The sequence below is a fragment of the Trachypithecus francoisi genome, unplaced genomic scaffold (genome assembly GCF_009764315.1).
Source record: "Trachypithecus francoisi isolate TF-2019V2 unplaced genomic scaffold, Tfra_2.0 Lachesis_group11, whole genome shotgun sequence".
Classification (NCBI taxonomy): Eukaryota; Metazoa; Chordata; class Mammalia; order Primates; family Cercopithecidae; genus Trachypithecus; species Trachypithecus francoisi.
Window position 1 is genome coordinate 4,107,334 of NW_022681456.1, and position 21,248 is coordinate 4,128,581.

At 48.2% G+C, this 21,248-nt stretch overlaps 1 protein-coding gene across 1 annotated transcript; it reads left to right on the forward strand.

Moving 5' to 3' along the window:
* Window positions 1-508: 508 nt before the first annotated feature.
* LOC117090771 (transmembrane protein 132D) lies at window positions 509-18,581 on the forward strand. The gene is made up of 5 exons (XM_033223372.1): window positions 509-518; window positions 5,338-5,632; window positions 8,063-8,336; window positions 11,493-11,684; window positions 15,277-18,581. Exons 1-5 carry the CDS (start codon window positions 509-511, stop codon window positions 16,459-16,461), a joined length of 1,956 nt encoding a protein of 651 aa, XP_033079263.1. The 3' UTR covers window positions 16,462-18,581.
* The last annotated feature ends 2,667 nt before the right edge of the window (window positions 18,582-21,248 follow it).

Here is a 21,248-nt window from a genome sequence, read left to right on the forward strand (position 1 = left end):
CCGGATTATGCACACTAGAGCCAGAAATATTAACTGTATCCCCATAATGGAACAGTGCGACTGGCTGGAAATGGATTATGAAAGAAGTTCAAGAATTTTAATAGATCATCCCTTCAAACCATCAGCATTGTAAAGTGGTAGTTAATAAATTATGTGACATGTACAGTTAGTCATATTTTAACAAGAAGTAATGAACAGGTCTTGCCGGCTCACCTAGACCGTTACATTTCTCCAGTTCATCTCCCAGAGGGGGAGTTTGGAATGTCTAGCAATGTAATACAATGAACAGAGCTATGAAGGAAGGATGGATGTCAGAATATGCTGGAAGAAGTTCTGCTCCATCCAGCTGTTTCAGGAACACATCTCAGGTTGTCTCTCCAGACCAGGATGGAGTTGGGGCCAGGTCCACTCATGGGGGACTAGGCTTGTGTCTTCCTAAGCTCACCTAGGCTCAGGATCCTGGGTCCCAAGAGCCTAGGTGAGCTTAGGTAAGGTCTCCAGAGCCTAGATGAGCTTAGGTGAGGTCCCCAGAGCCCAGGTCAACTTAGGTAATATCTCCAGAGCCCAGGTGAGGATAAGTAACATCCCCAGAGCCCAGGTGAGCATAGGTAAGGTCTCCACAGACCAGCCTGATGGAAAATCATAGCAGCATCTTCAGTTGTGTTCATTAGTCAATGACATTCTATTTTTGCCTAGGAGACGCACAGGAATTTTCTTCCCTCTCATAAAACAATGTGCTCTTTCTGAATTATCTTGGAAACACATGGCTCCCTCCCTTTCTGTTTTCTCCACTTTTGGGTGGAGACATGACTCGAGAGAAACATTTCTCTATTCGAAGAGTGGTGAGATAGACCATAAATAAAGCTGGTCAACTCTGGAGTCAAAAAGACACTGTGGGGTAGGAAGGACTGGAACCCTCAGCACCACTCTGCCCCATCAGGGCCAAGTCAGATTGGAGGCTCCATTTCACCAGTGTCTGAATTCTTAAGCGATGCTAGAAATCTAAATTTCTAAGGTGAAATCATAAAAGTTTTGAATGTTGACTCAATGTTCTCCATTCTGCAACCCGTTTTATTGACTTTTTTTTTTTTTCTTTTTGAGACAGGGTCTCACTCTGTCACCCAGGCTGGAGTGCAATGGCACCATCTTGGCTCACTGCAGCTTCCACCTCCTGGGTTAAAGCAATTCTCCTGCCTTAGCCTTCCAAGTAGCTAGGACTACAGGTGCATGCCACCATGCCTGGCTAATTTTTAAAATATTTTTAGTAGAGACGGGGTTTTGCCATGTTGGCCAGGCTGGTCTCAAACTCCCGACCTCAGGTGATCCTTCCTCTTCGGCCTCCCAAAGTGCTGGGATTATAGGTGTGAGCCTGCGCCCAGCCCTTTTCTTTCTTTTGAGAAGTCAGCTCACCTATGAGGATTCAGTCTGAGTTAGAAATGGAAGACCTGAGAGAGAACAAGCCTCCTATTAAAGACATCCTGGCCCCTGAAGCAAGGAGAACTGTGGCCGGCCACAGATGATTAGCCACCGGAGCTCGTGCCATTCAGCTTTTTAATCAGATTTAAGGACTTTTGCTGGTGGCAGATACTGAAGACACAAGCAGCTCCCACTCATAACCGGACCTGGGCCCACGTTTCTCCTCAGCGCCATTGGTCACCCTGGAGACTGAAGCTCATAGCGGCTGCTCTCATGCATTGACTGACTGCCTCATCGTGCAGGTGAAAGAGGCCTGCATGGGAAATGCTCTTTACAATGTTTGAACAACCAAGTAATTTCTGCTGTGCTTTTCCTCACAGCCCTTTAAGTGCTAAAAGGAGGTTTTTATCCTCTAAAATGACAGAATGCAAGAGAGCCCTCCTGTGAGGAAGAGACCACAGGCGCCCGCTTGGGCTGAATCTGGTCTACACCCCTTCCCTGCCCTCCGTGTCCTGGGAAAAGGTTACGTGGTATCTTGGGGCTCTGGCTCCTCACCCGTGAAATGAGGACAGTAACAGTGCCTGCCGGGGTGGCTGTGAGCGCTAGGTGAGATGAGCAGGAAGCGTGTTCAACCTCCAGCCCTGACACATGTTAGGGGCTCAACAAGCAGGGGTCCTAGCCCCTCACGTCCCCCTCTAAGCTTAACCAGCAAGGCCCCCGTCAGGGAGGACACCCCGGTCAGGGAGGACACCCCGGTCAGGATACCCCGGTCAGGGAGGACGCCCCCATCAGGGAGGACGCCCCGGTCAGGGAGGACGTCCCGGTCAGGACACCCTGGTCAGGGAAGACACCCCAGTCAGGGAAGACGCCCTGGTCAGGGAAGACACCCTGGTCAGAGAGGACACCCCAGTAAGGGAAGATGCCCCGGTCAGGGAGGATTATCCAGGTCTCTGGAGTGTGTCACTCCAGGACACTGTGGGGTGTGTCCTGCAGCTGTGATAACAAATCATGACACCACAAACCCAGCAGCTTTGTGAGACGATGGACACCCATGTATTCTCTTCCAGTTCTGAAGGTCGAAAGTCTGAAATCAGCTTCACTGGGCCGACATCAAGGTGTTGGTAGGGCTGCCCTCCCTCCGGAGGTTCTAGTGGGGAACATGCTTCCTCGCATTTTCCAGCCCCCAGAGCTGCCTCCTTCCTTCCCTGGCCTCTGCCTCCATCTTCCAGCGTCTTGTTTCTGTGGTCACAGGACCTGCTTCTCCCGCTGCAGTCAAATCTCTCTCTGCCTCCCTCTTATAAGCACAGTCAACTCCACTTAGGGCCCACCCAAGTACTCTAGGATGCTCTCCCTATCTCAAGACCCTTAATTTAAATACTGGTAACAGCCAAGACATGGAAACAACCTAAGTGTCTCTCAGTGAATGAACGGATAAAGCAAATGTGGTGTCTATACACGGTGGAATACTATTCAGCCTTAAAATAGAAGAAAATCTTAGCATTTGCAACAACGTGGATGAACCTGGAGGACATGATGCTAAGTGAACTAGAACAGACACAGAAGGGCAGATCCTGCATGATATTGCTTATATGTGGGAAAAAGCCCAACTCACAGAAACAGAGTCAAATGGGGGTTTCCAGGAGCTGGGAAGTGGGGGAAATGGAGAGAGGTTGGTCAAAGGACAGAAAGTTTCAGTTATGCTGGTGAATACATGATGGGGTCCTAATGTATAGCATGACTACTCTAGTTAATAATACCGTATGGTAGACTTAGGATTTGCAAAGGCAGTGGGTCTTCCATGTTCTCACACACACTATTGATGGGAATATAACATAGTATGGAAAATTAATTATGGAAAATAGTATAGAGAATTCTCAAGGAACTAAAATTCTCTACAGCAATCCCACTACCAGTATCTACCCAAAGGAAAAAAGATCAGTACATTGAGAAAACACCTGCACTCATAATTTAGACACACACTACATTTTCATAACATTATATACAATGTACATAAATATATAATTCACATTTATATACAATGTATATAATACTATGTATAAACATATATGTATATATAATACAGTAATTTTGTATATAATACAATTTTGTATTATATATTATATGTTGTGTATTATATTGTGTATATATAATACAAATATACAATATACTATATATACAATATATAAACATACAATATATATGGAATAAAATATTTTTCAGTATAAAGAAGAATGAAGTCACCTCTTTTGCAGCAACATGAATGGAACTAGAGGTCATTATTTTAAGTGAATCAACTCAAAAGCAGAAAGTCAAATACCACATGTTCTCACTTATAAGTGGGAGCTAAATACAATGGACACATGGACAAAGAGCGTGGAATAATAGACACTGCATGTTCAGAAGGGTTGGAGGTTAGGAGGAGTTGAGGAATGAGAAATTACTTAATGGGTACAGTGTACATTATTTGGGTGATGTTTACACTAGAAGCCTGGATTTCACTGCTGTGCAATATAGCCATGTGACAAAACTCCACCTGTACCCCCTAAATATATACAAACTTTAAGAAATATCTTACACACACACACACACGTGACTATGTGAGGTGATGGATATGTGAGCTAACTTGATTTGTAATTATTTCACAGTATACATGTGTATCAGAACATCATGTGGTATACCCTAGATTGATGCGGTTTTGTCTGCCAAGTACTTACTTGCCAGTAAAGCTGGGAAGGGAAAAGATGCTTAATTTGGTCACACCTACAAAGTCCCTTTTGACGAGTAAGATAACGTTTACAGATTCCAAGGATGAGGATGTGGATATCTTTGGGAGCTGTGATTTAGGCTCCCCCACTCCCCCAAAGACATGTCCCAATTCTTGTTTAGGATGAAAACTAAAGGACTCATTGCCTTCCCCCAGGAAAGCTAGGAGACACAAGACAAGAGAACAAAGTCCTTCCATTGAACTTGGTTCTTCCCATCAGCGCTGGCATGGAGGAGCCATCTTACACTGGGCAGAAGTTGAGAGCCTGGGCTCTGGGGCCAGACTCCCAGGGCTGAATCCTGGCTCTGCCCTTCCTGGTAGAGGAACATAGGCAGGTTCCCCTGCTCCCGGCTTCCTCATCTGGAATGTGAGAATGGCAGTGGTGCCTAGTGCTGTGGTTGTTCTGAGGATGAAATGAATCCACGTTTGGATTCCCTGAAAAGCGGAACCTGTGATGTGCCCTTCAGAGTAGGCGGTTTATGTGGGGAATGATCTCTGGATGCAGAATGAGGGAATGAGCAGCAAGACAGGACACATTTCGGAAAACCAGCAGGAGGTGCATCACTGAGCTAGCGTGCGTGCTGAGCAACTTCTGTGGAATCCCATTGAGCCCCTCTAGGGAACTCTGCAGGACGGGCCTTAGAATCCACCCCGTGCCTGCGGGGAAAGTGGTCTGCACATGCGCTGTTGAGGACGTTCGCAGGATACACCCGCATGGGAGTGAAGAGAGTAGGAGCGGAAGAGGAGGGGCCAAGCAAGGTCGGCTTCCGGTGCAGCACAGCCAGCCCCCTGAGCAGCTCTTAAGCATGAGCTGTGCTGTGTGTGGGTCCCTCCTTGAGGCAAACAGCCGGGGCTTCTCACCCCACCAGGTAGTCACTGGGCAGAGAAGCGGGGTGAGCAGGACATAACTCCCAGGTAACTCTGAGGGACACAGCTCCACTCACCTAAGGGCAGTCTGCTATGGAAGATGTGGCAGGAGCTGTCGGCAACACACACGCAGCCCCTGGGGAGGAGTCCACCAACCTAGCCACAGGGACCCCAGGAAGCTTGGGTACTCAGAGAGCACCTATCATAACAGTGTCTGCTATACTCAAAAGCAACAGCCAATATCTGCTTCATACCAGGACCTCCTCCCCATAGTAAGTGACCTCTACCAGCCAGGGTGCTTCCCTTTCCCCCTCCTTGGGCCATGCAATGGGATGAAAGCTCACCTTCCCCTCCCCTTTTCTCCCTCACCTCGTCACAGGTTTCTGACAGATGTGACTACGTCTTTGTCAATGGGAAGGAAATGAAAGGCAAGGTGAACGTGATGGTGAACTTCACCTACCAGCACCTGAGCAGCCCCCTGGAGATGACGGTGTGGGTGCCCCGACTTCCGCTGCAGATAGAGGTCTCAGACACCGAGCTCAATCAGATCAAGGGCTGGCGAGTGCCCATCGTCTCCAGCAGGAGGTGGGTGTGCCCCTCAAACTCCATGACAGACTAAGAAGGAAGTGTACAGGGTGGCAAATTCGGGCATGACTGGGTCTGAGGATGCGTATGGTACCCTAAGGACCAAATCTCCCTCCACCACTCAGCTTTGATTTGCTCTGTGTTGGCTTCATTCTCTATCAGTGTCTTTTGGGAGGTTCCAGGCTTTCATCCTCTCTTCTCTGCAGCTCCAGCAGGAAGTGCCTCCTCTCCTTCCCACTAGTTCCAGCAAAGTCCTGGATTTAAGTCTTATCCTCACTGGGATTTTGTGGCCTCCCTTATCTAGTTACTGTAGCCAAGGCCCTGGAACACACTGAGTGGCTGGACTCCCCCAACTAGAGCCAGAGGAGCTAGACGAAGAGGTGCACCAAGGCTGAATGAATGGACAAATTCTAGGAGGAGGGAAAATTGATGCTGGAAAGAAGAAGGCAGCAGATGTTCCCTGGAAGGACATCTGACAGGATCAGCCTGACCTGAGCTGCCTCTCTGTGCTCCAGTCCAGAAGCTCTGAGCTCTCTGCCTTGGTGAAATGAGGTCGGAGGCTTGTCCACTGAGTGTCTGATACATTACTCCAATGGTGCTTGGTAGAGCCCCAGGAGTCTCTACCATCTACCATCGGGAACCACGTGAGTACCATGTAAAGACAGTGGTAGGAGCTCAGGCTCTTCACTCACAGACTTTGTCATCTCAGAGAAACGGTGTATAAGAATTCAGGTATAAGGACATGTTGATTGCTAAAAGTATATGTATTATGAGACAAGGAAATATGCCTGGAGTCTGTGTACTCGGCAGGGGGTGGAGAATTGGCGCTCATCTGAGGGATAACTTATATTCCCTCCCCTGCAAGTTCATTCCTTTGGTCCCATGACCCCTGGGAGAGGGGATGCTTCAAGGACAAAAGCTTTGGGTCTCAGGGACAGTTGGGAGCTGGCTTCAGCAATGATTCTTTCTCAGTCACTGGGGTTTCTGGTGTTGAGTTGAGGGCGTGGATTAGAGGGTGACCGTTGGTGCTGCAGAGGGAAGAAACTGTAGGGGAAGATTCACCAGAGACCTGGTTGAGTCTCACCGCAGTACATCCCACATGCTGTCACAGCTGCCTGGTTCAGACATGGCAGCGGAGTGAGTGTGAGAGGGAACAGCTGCTGTTCTGATGGAGACCGAGACAGTGCCATCAAAGGGCCGACTGCACAGAAGGGACCAGATGTTGAGGGAGCAGCTGACATCTGTCTCCTTCCAAGCATCCTGGCCCTCTCTGCCTTTCTTATCACATTTGACCTCACCGTGGGTTCCATATTCACCCGCTTTGTGTGCTGGGTTACAGAACCACACCATTCATCCCTGGCCTTGTTGTGTTAGCTATATCCATTCTGTCTAACATAGTGGCTTATCCCAAAGCTTAGTGGTTTAAAAATTATCCCCAATGTTAATGTGGCTTACAAGAACAACATGCCGGCCAGGCACGGTGACTCACGCCTGTAAGTTCCAGCGCTTTGGGAGGCCGAGGCAGGCGGATGGCTCAAGCCCAGAAGTTTGAGACCAGCCTGGGCAATATTGCGAGACCACATCTCTACACAAAATTTTAAAAAGTAGCCGGGCATGGTGGCTTGCACCATAGTCCAAGCTATTCAGGAGGCTGGAGTGGAAGGATTTCTTGAGTCCAGGAGTTCGAGGCTGCAGTGAGCTGAAATCGCACCACTGCACTCCAGCCTGAATGACAGAGCAAGACACTGTCTCAAAAAGAGAAAGAACAACATGTATTATCGAACAGTTTCCGTGGATCTAGAATCCAGGCATGGCTGAGCTGGGTCTTCTGAGCAGGGCCTCTTACAGGCTGCAGCCCAGGTGTCAGTGGGGCTAGGGTCCCGTCTCAAGGCTCACGTGGGGAAGGATCTACGTGCAGGCTCACTCGCGCCGGTGCTGGCTGGTCTCAGTTCCTCGCTGGTGCTGGCCAGAGTTCACTCTCAGTTTCTAGCTGGCTGGAAATCTCTACAGCTTGGCTCACAGCCTGCAGCTCGCTTCATCAGAGTGAGCAAGTGCAAAGAACCAAGGAAAGAAAACACAAGCAAGACAGAAGTCACCGGCTTTTCAAGTCTAGCCAAGAAAGTGACCATCCAATCACTTTCGCCCTAACTTTTTCACTGGACGAAAGAAACTAGGTCCAGCCCACACTCAAGGGGAGAGGTTTACACAAAGTAGACACCGGGAGGTGGGGGGCCACTGGGAACACCTTACATTCTGCTGGTCACACCAGAGCAGTGGTTAGTATGTCAGGTTCACCTCTGCGTGTCTGGATGTAAACTCCTTGAAGTCTCATGGCCTCCTTACCTCTGCAGCCCCCACCAGGCTCCACACACAGCCCCTTACAGAGAACCAACAAGTAACTGTCTGCAAACTGCACTGCTTCTTTCACAGGCCTGCTGGGGACAGTGAGGAAGAGGAGGACGATGAGCGGAGGGGCCGCGGCTGCACCCTGCAGTACCAGCACGCCATGGTGCGGGTCCTGACGCAGTTTGTGGCTGAGGCGGCTGGCCCTGGGGGACACCTGGCCCACCTGCTGGGCTCAGACTGGCAAGTGGACATCACAGAGCTGATAAATGACTTCATGCAGGTGGAGGAGCCCAGGATCGCCAAGCTGCAAGGTGGACAGATCCTGATGGGACAGGAACTTGGGATGACCACCATTCAGGTAAAAAAAAAAAAAATCCCCAAAGCAAGATCTCTCTGTCTTCCCACCTCTGCTCCGCCCAGAGGAGAAACCAGCTGTTTGTCATTGCTAGGAATGGTATCTATTTTTAGAATGGCTAAATTCAAAGAAATTGTCAAGTAAACAATACAAGTGATGTTGGCTGGGTGCAATGTCTCACGCTCATAATCCCGGCACTTTGGGAGGCCAAGGCGGGCAGATCACCTGAACTCAGTAGTTTGAGATTAGCCTGGGTGACATGGCAAAACCCCATCTCTACCAAAAAAACAAAAATTTACCCGAGTGTAGTGGTGCGCGCCTGTGGTCCCAGCTCCTGGAGGCTGAGGTGGGAGGATCGCTTGGGCCTGGGAAGCAGAGGTTACAGTGAGCTGAGATCGTGCCACTGCACTCCAACCTGGGTGATGAAACGAGACCCCCATCTCAAACGAAACCACAATACAAGTCATGTAATAATGTGACAAGAATCTCGAAATTCCTCACATATTACTTATAGGTGAGAAACTCTGGGCTGACTCCCATGGTGGGTCATGCTTGAAACACACTATTTTGCCCAAGCCATGGTAGGTGTTACTATCTTGGTAAACAAGCTTTTGAGGTGAGCTCATGTGATCTGAATCACAGGCACGGCCAGCAACTTCCTGCTGAGCCCCTTTCCGCCGCCGAGCATGGTCACCTAAACCTTCCCATGGCTTCAGGATATTGTGGCCGCCTCTACCGAGTCACAACCAGCGGCTTAATGAGAACCTGAACAACTCAGACATGTGCTGAAGGAAGGAACGAAGTTATGATGCCTCCATTTGTCCCGTGGGCCCCTTCTGCTGGGGAGCGGGTGATGGAGAGGACCAGCCGCGACACTCGGGTTTTGTAACAAACACTTTTACAAAACAGTATTCTGGGAGGCTTGTAAGGGTTTGGTCATTTACCTCCCAGCTGAGAACAAAGCAGGAGTTTGTTTTCTTTCTGTGTACATGTAAGGGGTGCAAGTGCAGTTTTGTTACCTGGACATATTGCGTGTCTGCCTTGTTAGCGTAGCCATCACCCAAATAGTGTACGTCATAGCCAAAGGAAAAGTGTATTCCCCAGCAGCTGCCCCCTCTGCAGGCAACGAGATTGTCTTATCAGGCAATCTGTGAGGCTTCTAAAACAGCTGTGCATGAAGAATCATCATAACTGAGACTAGATTGGATCGTGGAAGATTTAAAACATATCCATTCTAGAAAATTGGCTGGTATATCTAAAACTTCCTTTTATCCAAGGAGGAAAATCAATGGGTTTGGGCTGTAGACCAGGAGTCACACACTCTAAAGGCTGAGAAGCTACCGTCAGTGAGGAGAGTAGGCTGGGTGTGTGCTGAAAGACAGCAGCTGATTTTCCTCTGAGTGTTAGAGAGACAATAAGGAGTGATGGGGCCTGTGGAAAAGGGGCAAGCTCTTACAGCCAAAAGCTGCCAAGAAGAAATGCAAGTCCACTGCGGCCATATGTTCCAATTTGCTAGAAAAGCTGGAAGTCTGTGTTTTTATATGAGATCTTCCAGCTCTCTAAATGATGATCATTAATTCTACCTTAAAATATGACTTATGTCAGACAAAACATATCTGCCTCATAGATGAGCGCTTGCAACCTCCACAATTGACTAAGAAGTTGAAGGACCTGAATCCCTATCATAAATCTAGAGGCTAAACTGAAACTGATGCCCAGAAACTCACAGTGAGATGAGAATTTGGTATTAACATCTTCCCTTAAGAGACAATTGAAAGGCAGAGGGGAAAAGACATACCGTTCTGAAATCAAGTGTCAGGGAAGAGGAAGTAGGCCAGCTTCGCACACGTTAAACGTGAACATTATTTTGGTGAGGCATCTACTCCTGTGAGCCTTGGTTCTTTTTTCCTTTTTTCTCACTGCGTCCTCCTGAGTCATAAATTCACTTGTCCACTTTCTTCTGGGGACGCATCTCTCCTGCTCGCCACCATTTAAATTGTCCCAATCGAACCAGAAAGTGAAGGTGGCATTCGAATAGAAGTATGGAGCTTTGATTCCTGGTCTTAAAGGGTCCTGGGAAAACTGCTGTCTTGACATACATCATAAATATCACCAAAAACTTGAAAAGAGAAAGAGGTTGAGAAAGCAGGAGAACAGAGAATGAAGCCCTTCCCTTCCAGAAGGTTGAGTTACATGGGGCCGCGAGGCGTCCAAGACAGCTCTTTATCGTTGGGGCGAAGGGTGAGAGGAGGAAGAGGTGATTCCACAGACGTTCCTCAAAAGCAGGATTAATCCCAGCACTTTGGGAGGCCAAGGTGGGTGGATCACGAAGTCAGGAGATCAAGACCATCCTGGCTAACACGGTGAAACCCCGTCTCTACTAAAAATACCAAAAAAAAAAAAAAACAGGATTTCCTGTCCAGGGTCTAAATTGCACATAAGCCTCATTTTCCAGGTCATTCCAGGTGTCCACAGGAGAAATGAGGCTTTGGGTTGTTGGCGTTAGGCATAGACACTCAGAACCTACGTTTATCAGAACATGCTTGACGATATTCCACATCATCAGGCATCATACGCTGTGTTTCCCAAAGTATACAATGTGGCCTCCAGTGACACACATGATTGAGATGGACCAGCAGGATCCACCTTCCAGTTGCGCATTGGTTTTCGTGTGCAAGAGAGAAAGCCGTCAATATGTAACCAGTACACCCAACCCATTGTTTGCTGGTGATAGAAAGGCTTTTGAAAAAACAAATTTTAGTAAAATAAATACTTTTAAACAAAATACACACTGAAGAGTAGAGAGATGATCTGTGATGTAGAAGAATCGTAAAGTTAATAGTCGAATGAAAATGTCAGTTCCTCCTGTCCAGGATGGAGCATGGTGGGAAATGGAGCTGATGTGTGGGGTGTGGGGAGGGGCCAAGCCCTACCTGCCCACTACTTGACACCACCTTGCTTTAGGCAAAAAATGCATTCCATTTTCTCAAGCAAAATATATGATTTAGAAGGCGGTGTGAGTGGGAAAGACCTGTTCTCATACTTTCTGGCTCACACATTGCCCTGTCGCAGCCTGAACACCTGGCACTTCCTCTGCAACTGGAGGCAGTGCCTGGACCACAGAAAGCCTTTCCTTGTCATGTCGCTTCTGCCCTCCAGATCCTGTCTCCTCTGTCAGACACCATCCTCGCTGAAAAGACCATCACCGTGCTGGACGAGAAGGTGACCATCACAGACCTCGGGGTGCAGCTGGTGACAGGGCTGTCGCTCTCCTTGCAGCTCAGCCCAGGAAGCAACAGAGCCATCTTTGCCACTGCAGTGGCTCAGGAACTTCTGCAGAGGCCAAAACAGGTATGGAGGAGGGCTTGAGACACACTTCAGCAGGGGTCCCACACCAAGTGGATCACACACCAGGCAGGCACCACGCCAGGCAGGTCCCATGCCAGGCAGGTGGCACAATAGAGTGGGATCACATATCGGGTGTTTCTCCATCTGCAAAGGGCTCTTATGAAGCAGGTGACTGCTCTGCCTCATGTTTCCCAGCTCCCTCATGCAGAGATGAAAAAAATAAATACAAATATACATAAGTATTGCAACATGTAAAAAGGAGAAGCCACTAAGGGGCAGGAGCCCTGGAGGAAAGGCCCGCCCCTCATCCACCACAGTGCAGGTGCATGCAAGTGGTCACCTGTGCTCTCCACATCCTTCCGGCTTCCATGAGGGCATGAGGGCACGTGCAGGCTCAGAGCAGGTGCACAGCCTGCTGCCGAGGTCCTGATGGAGCGGAGCGTGACAGACCTGCTGAGTGGGGAGCCCGTGGCGGGAGATCGCTTCCAGACCATTCATTGTTCAGCTCAAGGCAGAAACAGAGAATTCATGGGGATGTCAGTCACAATTTTCTTTTACTTTATTTGGAACCAGTGTGAGCTAATGGAGTGTGTTGTGTGTTTCTGTGTGTTGTATGTGTGTATTGCATGTGTCTATGTATGTGTGTTGTATGTATGTGTGCATATGTATACGTGTTGTGTCTGTGTTGTGTACATGTTTTTTGCTTTGTGTGTCTATGTGTATGCATGTGTGTGTCTTGTGTATTTTGTGTTGCTTGTTTTGTGTGTGTTGCACGTATGCTTATGTTATATAGGCACCTGTATGCATGTATATGTGTTGTGAATGTATTGTGTTGTATGTATGTATGCATTGCATGTGTCTGTGTCGTGTGTATGTATGCATATGTATATGTGTGTGCTGTGGGTCTATGTATGTCATGTATGTATGTTTTTGCTTTATGCATGTGTATATGCATGTGTGTCTTGTGTCAGTATTTTGTGTTATATGTTTGTGTTGTATAGGCACCTGTGTGCATGTATATGTGTATGTGTGTTGTGAATGTATTGTGTGTTGTGTGTATGTGTGTGGTGCACGTGTTTGTATGTGGATACAATGGCTTACAAAGGGGACTGTTATAGGGGAGCTTTGAAAGTAGTATGTTCTCCCTCATTAGAGGTAGAGAAACATTATTTCTTAGAACATAGGAATTTGGGTGAGGCTCACTTAACAAAACATGGTGGTTGCAGGTCATTAGTTCTTTGTGCCCCATGAAAAGGGATCATCTTCATGTGGGCAGCTGGAATCCCTCCAGCCCAAATGGGATATTGTTCTCACTGCTTCCCTTCGGGATCCGGAGCCTTTTCTGCACACTCTTCATCAGCAGGATGAGGTACCAGGCCTGCCCTGCCTTCGTGCACCAGCAGCGACTGTGACCACATTCAGAGGAGGCAGGAGTGCTACACTGGACTTGCCAAGAGGCACAAAGAGCGTTCCCACTTTCCCAGCCTGCACCTGTCATGTAATGCTCCCCTCTCAGGCATGAGCTAATCTCCTAGTCCTTATACTACAGTCTTTGTTTGCAGAGTTTTGGATTAGAAAACACTTGAAAGTGGATGATCCCAATAACAGAATCGAATTCTTGGCCAAAGCAAACCTCCTTTTCTCAAGGAAGAGTGCCAGCCGAGAGGCAAGTTACAGATGGCAATGAAGAAATAACCTGAGGCTTTTCTCTGTCTTTGTGGGTGATAGCATCAGCTGACCACCAGCTAGGCGTTAAGGAAGGGATAAGATGCAGCTAGGAGAAGGCCAGAAGGCTAATCCGTTCCTGACATGCAGAGCTAAACATGCTACCCTGAGATTTGCTCCATAGCTGGTTTGCAGGGCTCTCACTCCCTGCCTGCAACTTGGCTCTGACCGTGGTAGTTTCAAGAAGTCCCTTGTGCATTTGAATGCTCTGCTCAGATTTCGTGGCAGATTGAGAGAACCTGGTAAGTCAGTGTCATGTCCAGTAGCTTTTGCACTGTGCCTTGGCAAGGTTCTCTGCTTAACAGGGAGTCCAAGCCTATGTCTAACAGCGTTAAGTATTTCTTGGCTGAGCTGAAGGAAGGAGCAGAGGCCACCAGCCACATTTGAGGAGCCTTTCTTCTTACTTCCAAAGACTAAATAACAACTGTGTAAAATTACTTCTGTCACGGTCAGGGGCCAGTGGGTTGTAAGAGAAAAAAGTCCACCCAAGCAAAAGCTTAAATAACACAGGATGTCTTACGAGGATTGGAGGGATCTCACAGAACCCAGCTGCAAGACCTTGGAGGAAAGGGAAGGTCAACACTCTCATGCCCACTCTCTCTCTCACCTGTGTTTTTACTTTGGTCTAACTCATTATTGTCTTCCTATGGCCATGCCCAAACATTTGCTTACACATAGTCCATCAGAGGGCTTCATTCCCAATTATATGAGCCCCCACTACACATCTTCCCAACCTAACTTTGTCAGTCTTGTCTTTCTGGTTTCAAGTTTGAGAGAGAACGAGAGAGAGGAGAGAGAGAGACAGAGGGTGAGAGTGATGCTGGCTGGCTCAGCGTTGCTGAGATTGATGGCTCTAATGGCAGCAGCTGTCTCATTCCAATCAGCTGTTGCTGTGGCCCAGCGGGCAGGGTCAGGGGCCGCCTAGTGCTATTCATCATCTTGGGCTTGGGGCGGAGCAGGTTCTCCGAGAGGGAGGGAGGAGGGAGGAAGCAACGGATCTGCCTCTGCGCTGTAAAGCATAATGACGTCTTCACTAAAATTAAAGGCTGGCATGAAATTGGAGGTTGTCTCCAATGATCTGCCTGATCAAACGATTTGCAAAGAAAGTTGGTCTAAATCAACAGAGTGAAAACAGCAAGAGACTGAGAGGTACACAAACCCTGGCTCTGGCTGCTTTTTGGTCTTCCAGTTTCCTCCAGTTGGGCTGGGTGAAGAAAGAGACGAAGACTCTCCAATCAAGATGCTTCTCCCTCTCCTGCTGTCAGGCCTAACTACTCCCTCCAAGCCAAGACTATGTCCTGAGGTCAGGACAGATCTACTCCTGCAGGCTCAGAAAAGGCAGGGCTGGCAAAACCACAGCCTGCAGCCCTGCAGTGGGATCTCATCTAGATCAGAGGCGTTTATCTGTGTTGCCAGTAATCAGTGGAGACTCAGTATTACAACTTATAAATAATGTAATAAATATTTTTCATTTGAATGCGTAACACTTGTAAATGATTCCACTAACCAGTAATTTCCTTTGTCGTGCAATTTATTATTGTTCAGAAGTCGATTCTGAACAGCCCAAGGGCCCATCTTCCTTTTAACACCTTCGGGAGGAAAAAAAAAAAAGCAAAATCTTCTTATGGATTGTTTAATACCGACCCTCTTTTGTCATTTTGTTGTTGTTTTATTTTGCTTTTTTGCATCTTTGTGAGAATTCGTTTTCTTTTATACTCTTGGTACATCTTATCGCTTATTTCTACACTGTTTGAAAGGTTTGTCTTTGTTCTCGTAGCAATATTTTTCCATAGTGTGTCTACTAAGACTTGGGGCTCAATGAGCCTTTTGGCCCATTTTAATTAACTTACTTACATATTTTTCTCAATAGGAAGCAGCCATCAGTTGCTGGGTCCAGTTCAGTGATGGCTCAGTCACACCCTTGGATATTTACGATGGGAAAGACTTCTCCTTGATGGCCACATCTTTGGATGAGAAGGTGGTCTCCATCCACCAAGACCCCAAATTCAAGTGGCCTATCATTGCTGCGGAAACCGAAGGACAAGGCGCCCTGGTCAAGGTAGAAATGGTTATTAGTGAATCCTGCCAGAAATCCAAGCGGAAGAGTGTGTTAGCTGTTGGAACAGCAAACATCAAAGTTAAATTTGGCCAAAATGATGCTAACCCCAACACCAGTGACAGCAGACACACAGGGGCAGGGGTTCACCTGGAAAACAATGTCAGTGACAGAAGGCCCAAAAAAACCATGCAGGAATGGGGGAGTCAGGAAGGACAGTACTATGGCAGTTCTTCCATGGGACTCATGGAGGGACGGGGCACCACGACAGACAGGTCCATCCTGCAGAAGAAGAAAGGCCAGGAAAACCTTTTAGATGACGACAGCCACTTGCAGACTGTCCCCAGCGACCTCACCAGCTTCCCAGCCCAGGTGGACCTCCCCAGAAGCAATGCGGAAATGGATGGGAATGACCTTATGCAGGCATCCAAAGGGCTGAGCGACTTAGAAATTGGGATGTATGCTTTGTTGGGTGTCTTCTGTTTGGCCATTTTGGTCTTCTTGATAAATTGTGTGACCTTTGCATTAAAATACAGACACAAACAGGTTCCCTTCGAGGAGCAGGAAGGGATGAGTCACTCTCATGACTGGGTTGGGTTAAGCAACCGGACAGAGCTGTTGGAGAATCACATCAACTTTGCCTCCTCGCAAGATGAGCAAATCACTGCCATTGACAGGGGCATGGATTTCGAGGAAAGTAAATATCTCCTCAGCACAAACTCCCAAAAAAGCATCAATGGGCAGCTGTTCAAACCTTTAGGACCCATCATCATCGATGGGAAAGACCAGAAAAGTGAGCCCCCAACATCCCCTACCTCAAAAAGGAAAAGGGTGAAATTTACCACCTTCACCGCCGTCTCCTCTGACGACGAGTTCCCCACCAGGAACTCCATCGTGCTGAGTAGCGAGGACGACATTAAGTGGGTCTGCCAGGATCTGGACCCTGGGGACTGCAAAGAGCTGCACAACTACATGGAGAGGTTACATGAAAATGTGTAAGCCAGACACACACAGACATTGGTTCTCACTCACCTTTCAGCCTTTAATTCCAGGATGTGTAGCAACGGTGCCCCCGGAAGAGAAACAAAGCAACAGGACAAAATAAGGATGACACTGTCCATGGAGCCTCAGCCAATGACCCCAGTTCAGCGGCGAGGCCTGGAGTCCACATCGACGCACACATTCCAGAGTACAGTGTCTTGCTTAAGAGGTTTATCATGCATGGCAAGATTTTTCAGACTTGAAACAAAAACGAGTTTGGAATCACTGAGCATCTGAGTTTCCAGGAAAGAATAGCCTCTCTCTCTCTCGAATCAAAGCAATTTGGATATTGTAAAATCCACATGGCTCCAATATTCGCTATTGCAGACTACGGGAGAAAAGCGCAACTCAGGTGGAGCATCCGTGGATCAATGGGAGGAAGCGTGTCCTCGAAACTGGAGCAGCACATCTCGCTGTGAGCGCGATCACAGGCGGTCCAGTGCCGCCGTCCGCCGTGGGAGGCATGACTGGGAGTCATTGTCTCTCAAAGGCTGGGCCAGAGCTGGCTCAGATCATGGGCAGGCCAAGGCAGTGGCTGACAAGGACTGAAAGGGAACATGTGGGCTAACAGGCCACAAATACCTTTGTAACTACATGCCAAGGACAAACACATGGACGCAAATCCTCTGAGCCCTTCAGGGTACTTCTTTATTTGTAAACTAAGGATACTGGGCATAGAATTTGAATCAGGTTCAAAGAACCAGGCTCTTTTGATTCATACCAAGTTCACAATGTACCCATTTCTATTCCTCCACTGCATTGCCACCCTCCCCAAGGCCGCTGGTCACCTGTGGGTGGGGGAGGGAGAGGGCAGTTTCTAGTGTTTGCTGAGTCTTTTTTCTCCCTCTGGGTTTTGTGCCAACTCCCAAGTGACATTCTGTAGAGAAGCTCCCCCACAAACCTGGGCATCTGTCCCATGCCGTCCATCTTTGAAGTGGCTGGTCTCTGGGCATGGGCAGTACTCACAGTGAACTCCACCCCGGGGCTATTCATTCCCTTGCTTTTCTAGAAATAAAACAGGGCCACTTGGGATGGGTCTTTCACTGTTCATGGCAGATCTCCTGTCCAAGAATGTGCCCTCGAGGCTGTTGAGACAAATCTGGGTGCCTGTGTGGAATGTGCAGGACGTGTGGAGTTGGGGGGTTCTGGGTGTGAAAGTGGTGGGTCCAGCAGGAAGCCTGGCCTCGCACACACCGGACAGCACAGAAGCCTTCTTCGCCTTGGAGGTGTGAAGGGATGAGGGGTATCTGCGTGTGGTGGAGATGCAGGTCTGCAAGCACTTGGTCCTGTAGTCAGCCCCGAAAGGTTTCGCATTGCTTGAGATCAGCATGACTCGGGATATCCCTGAATCCCCTCACTTATGGAGCCTATGAAGATGGGGGGAAGGAGACATCAGAGAATTTCTGCCCCATCTCATGCTCACTCCAAGGTAGAGAATGGTGTGTTGGGTGATTGCCAGCCAGATAGGATCCTGAGAAAGATGGTAGGGGGCAGCGGGTGGAGGGCAGAAGAGGCCGTGCTGTTGAATCCATTCCATTTTTCCCTCTTTGTCATTTTCTTTCTCTCTGCTCTTTCGATGTCTGTTTTCCAGTCTGTTTGTGTGTCTCTGTCTCTCTCTCCTCCTTTGAACCTATCTCCCTGCTTCCTCTCTGGCTCTAATTTTGAGTGTCTTTACTCCTTCTCCCTCTCCATAGAATTGAATTCTCTTTAGATCATGTGTGTGTAAATTTCACCAGTTTACCCTTCCAACCTTAGCCCTCTCCCCTGCAACTGTGGTGCTATCAGTTTGCTCTTGAGACTGGGGTTTCTGCAGCCAGTAAGTCACCTGCTCCTGTCCGCAAGCTTACCTACCTTGTTTGGTTGGGTGATTAAGCTGTCACCCCTTTTGATGAGAATCCTTTGCTTTCAGTAACATCCTCATATTTCTTTCCATTCTTACCTGTGTCATGTTCTGTTGAGTACTGCAGCCGCTGCCTGCTCCCAAATCCATCTACGTGTAGAATGTACTGTAGATTGTAAGAATGTAATATATATTTATAAACTTACTGACTGTAAATATAAAGTTTGCATTCAGTGGCTTTATGGCTGTCCTTTGTCCTTCTCCACGCTGACCCCCTCCAAGGGGCTTGCATCAACTGCAAATGGCTCTGCAAAAGCTGTGGCTCTAAATGAAATGCAGATTTAAGGATCCCAGCACAATCCAATTACACCCTTACATCGTGTAGTAATGCTCTCTGCATTGAGGGGATGTTGACACGTAATGACAAAGTGCATTGTGTACTAAGTATCTCTCCTTCAGGACCTGAAAGGATTTGCAAATAAATCACACGTGCAATTCTCTCCTAAAAGCCTACTGACTGATAGTGGTAAGTGGAAACTGTGGTAGGCAAGCATGTATTCCAGCCTCCTTTTGGGCTGGAGTGAGGAAAATTTTCTGTCCTTCCTTTAGGTCTTGAGTGTACATACACACAATAACTCTGGGCTGGGTTAAAAAGCTGATTGTAGATTCCTTTATCAACTGCAGCCCCAAGACAATGCTACATAACAAGAAGTTGCATGGAATCCTTATATTCATGCAAACAATAGCAAGTGATAGATCACTCATTTACTCAGCCAGTATTTACTGAGCAGCTACTCTGTACCAGGAATAGCTGTGAGCACTAGAGACAGAGTCATACATACAGCAAATGCACATGCACTCTCAAAAACCTTACATCTATTTGGGCGGGGGGAATAAACAGCACACAAAATAATTTCAGATAGTCTGGGGTTTTTGTTTTGAGACAGGGTCTTGCTCTGTCTTGTCACCCAGGCTGGAGTACAATGGCACAATCTCAGCTCACTACAGCCTCCACCTCCTAAGCGCTGAAGCGATCCTCCCACCTCAGCCTCCCAAGTAGCTGGGACTACAGGCACGTGCCACCACACTCAGTGAATTTTTGTAATTTTTGTAGATATTGGGGGTCTTGCTATGTTGCCCAGGCTGATCTTGAACTCCTGGGCTCAAGCAGTCCTCCCACCTCGGCCTCCCAAAGTGCTGGGATTACAGGTGTAAGCCACGGAACGCAGCCAGTCATAAGTTTTATAAAAGACAATGAAACGGGTTGCAGAATGGAGAAAATTGAGCCAACATTCAAAACTTTGATAATTTCACCTTAGAAATCTAGATTTCTAGCATCGCTTGAGAATTCAGACACTGGCGAAATGGAGCTGCCCATCTGACTTGGCCCCGATGGGGCAGAGTGGCACTGAGGTTTGAGTCCTCCCCACCCACGATGTCTTCTGGACCCAGAGTTGACCAACTCCATTTTTGCTCCATCTCACCACTCTTCTAATAGAGTGGTGTTTCTCCCAAGTTACGGCTCTACCCAAAAGTGGGGGAAACAGAGAGGGAAGGAGCCGAGTGTTTTCAAGATCATTCAGAAAGAGCTCATTGCTTTATGAAAGGGAAGAAAATTCCTGTGTGTCTCCTAGGCAAATAGAGAATGTCATTGTCCAGACAACACAACTGAAGACGCCATTATGATGCAAACAGTCATGCGGTCTATGTGCCCAGAATCCAAGACAGAACTGATAGGAACGTCTGAACTGAAATGTCCACGAGGTGTCTTTTCGAGTGTGAATAAATACATGATGCCGGGTGGTTTCTCTCGCACCTGGCTGGTTCGCTCTGACGCCACCTGCGGGGCCCCTGGAGGCACTGAGTTTCCCAAACTCGCAAGGAAGATGGTGCTGGAAGCTGGAGGGCTGCCGGCCTCATGGGCGTCTCTGTGGGGGTCTGTCCCTCATGGCTTCTCAGTTCCCTCCCTGGACTGAGGCTACAGGTACTTTACCATAACTAAGTACCACAAACTGAGCAGCTTAAATAACAGAAATGTATTGCCTCACTTTTCTGGAAGCCTGAAGTCTGAGCTCAGTGTGTAGGCAGAGCTGGTTGCCTTAGAGGGTTTGTGGGGGAACTCCTGCAGGTCCCTCCCAGCTCCTGCGGTTGCTGGCGTCCTTGGTAGTCCTTGGCTTATAGAAGCATCACTCTGATCTCTGCCTTCAGCTTCATGTGACAGACTCCCTGTGTGTGCGTCCACGTTCAAATTTCCTCCTTTTTGTGAGCTGGGGATCTCACTTCACTACCCAGGCTGGAGTACAGTTGTGTGATCAACTCTCACTGCTGCCTCAACCTCCTGGGCTCAAGCAATCCTCCCACCCTAGCCTCTCAAGTAGCTGGGACTACAGACACACACCACCACACCTAGCTTTTTTTTTTTTTTTTTTTGTAAATATGGAGTCTCACTATGTTGCCCAGGTTGGTCTCAAACTCCTGGCCTCAAGCAATCATCCTGCCTTGGTCTCCCAAAGTGCTGGGATTACAGGATAAGCCACCATGCCCGGCTCCAAATTTCCCTAAGGAAACTAGGGCCCACTGTACTCCCATATGACCTCATCTCAACTAATTACATCTGCAGTGACCCTATTTCCAAACAAGGTCATCTTCTGATACTGGGCGTTAGGACTTCCACTATGAATTTGGGGTGGGGGAGACACAGTTCAATCCATAACACCAACCACTGGTCCTAAGGTCCTAGGCAGCTAAGCCTGTGCACAAGCCAAGGGCAGCCAGTTGTGATTGCCCTGGCACTGGGCTGGTGGGGCCCACTGGCCTTCCAGGAATGTGTCTTATCCCTCAGAGCCTCGCCCTACCCTCGGTTTCACACCCGTTTTACAAATGAGTCTCTGCTAAGGACACCCTG

Bases quoted from the DNA above. Each gene is read 5' to 3' on its own strand.
- LOC117090771 (XM_033223372.1), top strand. The intron at 5,633-8,062 runs GTGGGTGTGCCC...CTTCTTTCACAG, and splicing joins CCCATCGTCTCCAGCAGGAG to GCCTGCTGGGGACAGTGAGG. The intron at 8,337-11,492 runs GTAAAAAAAAAA...TCTGCCCTCCAG, and splicing joins TTGGGATGACCACCATTCAG to ATCCTGTCTCCTCTGTCAGA.